This window comes from Dermacentor silvarum, chromosome 2 (genome assembly GCF_013339745.2).
Source record: "Dermacentor silvarum isolate Dsil-2018 chromosome 2, BIME_Dsil_1.4, whole genome shotgun sequence".
Taxonomy (NCBI): Eukaryota; Metazoa; Arthropoda; class Arachnida; order Ixodida; family Ixodidae; genus Dermacentor; species Dermacentor silvarum.
Genome location: NC_051155.1, coordinates 60,741,466 through 60,747,465, shown reverse-complemented (window position 1 = coordinate 60,747,465; position 6,000 = coordinate 60,741,466). Strand labels below are relative to the sequence as shown.

General features: G+C 45.1%; 1 protein-coding gene across 1 annotated transcript in view; it reads right to left on the bottom strand.

The window, feature by feature from the left end:
• Positions 1-3,688: 3,688 nt before the first annotated feature.
• The window catches only part of LOC119441521 (mitochondrial intermediate peptidase), a 495,739-nt gene continuing 493,427 nt past the window's right edge, over positions 3,689-6,000 (bottom strand). The window contains exons 15-16 of the mRNA XM_037706135.2: positions 4,939-5,134; positions 3,689-3,925 (exon numbers count right to left, since the gene is read on the bottom strand). Coding sequence (XP_037562063.1) covers positions 3,849-3,925; positions 4,939-5,134 — 273 coding nt within the window. The 3' untranslated portion in view covers positions 3,689-3,848. The remainder of the gene's footprint in view (positions 3,926-4,938; positions 5,135-6,000) is intronic.

Sequence of the window (6,000 nt, the reverse complement as noted above, 5' to 3'; positions counted from 1 at the left end):
TGGGAAACGTGTGCAACGGCGTGTCACGACCGACGATGCTGTTATAACAGCATGTCTGGTCATTTCCTTCCGCCGCGACGAACGCGTCAACAAAAAGTGACGACCGCAGGAAGGCGCATGTAAGACGAGCGCCGACGAGGATAATGTTTCAGGCAGACCACGTGCAAAGATCACCGAAAGGGGTTAAACAAACACTGCAAGGGACCGACACCCCCAGAAACACTGTGACGGCTATGACCGACGTTGGCCGAGCGCCTGCGCGCGCGCAGGTGGGTGGGTGTTATGACGTCAAATTTCAGCTTCTGCCGGCGGCCACTTAGAGGCAAGGTGCAACAGAAAATCGAAAAAAAAAAGATGTTTCTCGTTCTTGTTTTGAAAGCAGCTTGTTGTATTCGTCATTTTCAATAGTTTCATTTTGGTTCCGACGCAAAAACCCACCCGCAAACTTTTGTGTCCGTATCCCTTTAACAAATGCGGCAAAGGCTACAGTTTTGTAGATGACATGCTTCCTGAAATCTGCCGTCAACAACCAACTACAGAATACACCAACGCTGCACCGCGTGTTTTGGCCGGCCAGTTTGCGTAGCCGGCTAGTGGAGAAGTGAAGCTGGGTGCGACGGCAGCGCCATGAAGGCTGCGGGCAGGTGGTGGTTCCGCACAACGCCACCGAGTTTTAGAACTGAAGCTAGTCTCGTAACGTTGGGCCGAGGATCATCGGCAACGCTATAGGTACAAAATCTTTGCTCGAGCTTGGATGCGGTGAGCTGTTCCTGACCGACGCATTAAGGCTGCTACCGTATAGACTCGTGTAAGGGCTGCACCCCCAACTTGGCAGCTCAAAATTTTGAGAAAAAAAATTTCCAAATGAGAAGCAATCACATTCGGTTCGAATTAAACAAGATGCAGAAAGTACACCAAAATACACTGCTGATTTATTTGGCAGTATTTCCCAATTCTAATAGGCCCCCAAATCAAACCTGAGGCCACTTTCGATGTGTCCAAAGTAGCAAACTAAATAAAAAATGACATTAAAGCTCCTAAACAAAGTAAAAATCTAACACACACCCAAGGCTGTAGCAAGAAAAATGGCCAAGGGTTTAATATGTGATGTACAATGGTGGCCAGTTTCCTGAAGTCAGCTTCACAGCACGGGTTTTTAAAACCAACTTCACCTTAATACCTTCCCGTTATGTGGTAAAGCACAATAATTCCGTGAAGGCAGTTTTGGTATACAACGCACAGGCCATTTTCAGCTCAATTGTCCTTAAAGAAGAAAAAAAAAAGGCATGTGTTGGCATCGCGTGAATACCGTAATCAGCCATTGTGAACTACAATTATTGCTTGAAAATCTTCCAACGGCAGGCCAAAAATGGGTGTTTTCAACAAGGGTTGACGTTAGCTCAACGCATTCACTATCCCATAAGCTCCACCGTGACGGACCCTGCCACTAAAGGGATTGCTAGTAGGGTCACCACAGGGGTCAGGCACATGCGTGCAGATTGGTCAAGCTTGAATTAGCTGGCAAACGCCACTTTTAGGATGGAAATAAAAATTTGGGCCCATAGAAATGCATGGGAGCAGGCCGGGATCGAATTAACCAAAAAATCCAATTAACCGGAGCCGAATTAACAGACGTCTGAAGTATATACAGTCGAATCTCATTAATTCGAACACACTTAATTCAAACTTCCGGTTTATTCGAACTGACGCTGTGGTCCCGTCAAAGTTACGTGTATTCCTATGGGCGAAAACGCCCGGTAATTCAAACGTGAAAGCATTTGCGATGGTTAATTCGAACATACGGCGCACCGACAATGCCCTCAGCAGCGCGTCAAATCACGCAGTGGCGCCTCCGACCGGTATTGCTCCAACACCACGATAGAGCCAAAGCTTAGGAGAGACCCCTCAATGCCACGCGGAGCAAAAGAAAATGAAAAAAAAAAAAATGCGGCGAAAATTTCACTCTCAAATGGCAAGGTCGCCATTTCACCGCGCCGGAACACGCGTGTACAAATCGTCTCAGCCAACGCTGTGGCGCAGAGGGAAGCAACGGCAGAGGCCCAGCTTGGCAAACTTCCTGATAACGGCAGAAAACAAAACTTCAGGGAGCTGGCGCCGGCAAGGTGGCGGGCGCGCAGGGAGACAGTCGAAGGTGGGGGAGCTACGAGGGAGTTGAGAGGGAGGGCGAGGGGAGTCACTGCCACGGAAGCGACAGCGTTGCCAAGGCCGAATCCGCTTCTCTGCCACTCTCCTCCCTCACCTTCGACGATCGCCGCGCGCTCCCGTCGCCGTGCCGGCGCCGCGCGCTCCCTGAAGTTTCGTTTTCTGCCATTATCGGGAAGCGAGCGTTGGCCGGCGTGGGCAGTTTCGTGGCCCTCGCTCGCTATATGCTTGCGCGCCGCATTCCACGACTCGCACCGTTCGTACATCGTGCACGAATACTTCAAAAATAAGTCCTTCCTTTAATTCGAACAAATTTTCAGGCCCCTTCGAGTTCAAATTATCGAGATTCGACTATAGAAGCTGTGACAGATAGCGCAGTAGGGTGCTACAAATCAATTTTGGTCACCTGGGGCTCTTTAGCATGCGCATAATGCACAATATACAAACTTTTTTGTATATGCGGTACTTATCAAAATGCAGCCACTGTGGCTAAGAATTGAACTGATAATGTGCTCTGCTGCAGAATGCCATAGCCACTGGTCCACTACAGTTGGTAATGCAATAACAGATTAGTATGGTTTGGTAGAATGCAGCATTACAAAATATCACTGCCAGTGCTCCTTGTCCATGGCTATGTACCGGCATTATTGCCAATGTATAGGTTCAGGCTAAAACTCACCATCGCACTTAATGGGAACCGAGAAAGTGGTGATGAATGATGACAAAAAAAAATTATTGTGTCTCAAAATTTGCTTTGTGCTGGCAGTTGTACCAGGCCCTATAAATTGAAAGTTGTCGAATGTGATTATCCACACTGGTCAATAACTTCTTAGAGCAGTCACAAAACCGGGGCTGCAGAGTCTGTGCTGTTTTTCGTTATCTTTTTCGTTCCCAATGGTTGAAAGAGGGGAAGCGAATTATATGCAGGGACAGCTTATACATGCAAACACAGGGTACAACTTACGCCACACCTCAATAGTAGCGAAGAAACCCAGGACAAACTATGGCATGCAAACTATCGAATATGAAACCATGCGTTTATGTAATACGTACCCTAACATTGTTGATGTCGCTAGAGATTGTAGAACTATTCGCCAATTTAAACACTTCATAGTGAACATGTTTCTCTCTTCTGATCTAGATATGCTGTACAAATGTTAATGCAACAGTGAATTCCTCAGTGTTAAAGGTGCTTGGTTGTTGCATTAGTGATGTAATAATTAAATTCTTTAAATGTTACTTTTATGTTAGTCATGTATTAACTCGTTTGTATGTTATTTTACAAGCAAATGGTGTTCTGCAGAGTGCTTCAAAGATTGTTTTGTATGTAGTTATGAAATGTCTGTTTTACAAACTGCTTTTGTAACTTGCAAATTCCGCTATCTCTGCTGCCCCAGCGAGGTAAGACCTAGTCAGGAGATTTAAGCCCTCCTTTTGCCTTACCTCGCGGGCAAACCTTGTACCTGTTTTGCCCGAATAAAAAAAAAAGTACAGTACAGACACTAAAGAAATAGATCAGAGAATACAGGTGTGAACACATATAATTTATGCTTTACTGTACATGCTGCACTGAAATCACAGATGAAAATGTTGAGTGACTCCTAGCTCTAAGCACAGCACAGATGTTAAACTCGAGCTACTGTAATGCCACCTTCTGCTACAATCTGGACAAAGGCAAAGTGGCTTCACGTGAGGCCTGCGTCAATGTCTGCGATGAGGACAGCTGCTAGGGTTTCTGGTGTCACTTCTTTGGAGAGGAAATCTGAAAAAGATGAAGTACATAGAGTTAAAGTGTTGGCCTTGTCATTAAGCTCAATATGTTCCCGACTGCCTGTTCGCCAGAACTGGACGGAGACACAAGCAGATGGATGAGCAGAACGAGAAAGTTACATGAAATCAGTGAATTTTTTAAAAGACAGAGATCAATGCTGTCTCGACAAAAGCACAGAATAAATATATCCATGCCCATGCCTACTAGAAGGCCTGCAAATTAATGGGTTTGTCTCAAACACAAGAACATTAAAATTTAGTTTCCAAAGGGTGAATGCTGTGAATTAAATAGAAAGATGCTGGTTTCTAGGACTGTGCTTATTCCCAACTTTTACCTGACGTACAGAAAAACAAACATCAATTCTTTCCTGCTTCTATCACCACAACAATATTTGCCATATCTACACAAATAATGCAAGATTATTTTTACAGAATTGCTGGCCGCAGAGTGGCACTCGCATTACACCAGAAACCGTGCTTCCGGAATAAAGCCATTTTTGCAATCCCGTGCAGAACCTGCGTCCTTCTACCCGCTGAGACACCATGACAAATGTGGCCAACAGTGGCAGGTTAGCAGAGGGCTCCAGGTTAACTCTGATTCAATAGAGTCCTTGATGCATAGTGTAATCTACCCTTAAAGCAAATACAAAAATTTATACTACAATTGCTGACTAGATTTCACACAAAAACATGCCAACAAATGTTTTTCGAAAAGATGTCTGCATCGTGTCAGCCACATTTTCTTTTTTTTTTAAGTAAAAAAGAAATGTTGAAATTGTAGTGATCAGGCATTCACGACATGTTGACTTCAAAAATGGCTGGCACAAAACCAGTGAATTCTCAATACGAGTGTGTCTTTACATTCAGCCACCACCGAAATGTGGCCACCACAGCAGATAGCTGAAATCACCATCACGTGCTGTCAACAACAAAAAACCATTGCTGCATAGCCACTCTCTCGAAGGAAGAAATGATGAAAGACACAAGTGGGATTGATGTGCTCACTGCTGACTAGCTGGTGTGCGGGCTTTGCGCCGCCGTGTGAGAGCAGCTCGCGGCGATAGCGGTCGCCCGCAGCCCGCCGGAAGGGGTCCTCACGAAAGAGCTCCTGCCAGGTCCAGGCAGCAACAGCACGAGACATGAGGTAAGCGTAGTACTTGGCCCCGTAGCCCACCAGGTGGCCAAACCGCAGTTGCCAGGCCTGCCAAATAAGGGACATGCAAGTGACTGTTTTAGAAAAAGCCCACCTATGCTTCGTAGTCTATTAGTCTGTGTTGAAGCTTTTGAGAAAGACACAGAGGATGGGAAAAGACGCAAGGCATGTAATACGCCATCTAGCACCAAGCCAACCACCGACCGAGTCGGGCACTTCTCAGTTTTAGTGAATGTTTGCTTCTTACCCTAGGTGTCAAGTCTCTTCAGTGTATACCTTACGCAATCGGTAGAAGCATGACGATAGTGTTGGATCCCCAAAATGTAAATTTGGGCAGCTGATCATCCATGATGTGCAAAAATGTGTAAAACAATAAAAATAATGAAAATTGACACGAAGCACTGACTCGCAATCAGCTTATTTTGCCAAAGGCAGACACTTACAGACAAGAAAGTCTAAATTTCTTCCTTTTTCTTTTTTTTCACTATCATTCCGTTTACACTATATGGTGAAAGACCTTATCTTTGCCAATAAAAGCTAAAGGTGTCCTGACACACTGCTTGACAAGCCTGTCTATAAAATATGCTCTGGTTATGGTTATTTCTATTTCAATTTGTTTGCTGGTCCCCTCAACAGAGCACTTGCCAAAAAAGGGAATGCATCCAAGATGCTCAGTGCCGAAAAGGAGTCATGTGTTGAAAGGAGTGTCAAAAAGAGTCATTGTTATGTGCATTTTTTTTACACACTGCTTTAAGCTTGCAGAGCCAAACGAAAAGGAGGCAGTCAGAAACTAGCAGTATTGCTATACGGACATCTGATATCAACCCATACTAACAGTGATCACCCAACAGCACTATCAATGATGCACTGATGATGAAAAGATGAAGCACCGAGTACACAGTCTTTTCTTCTCA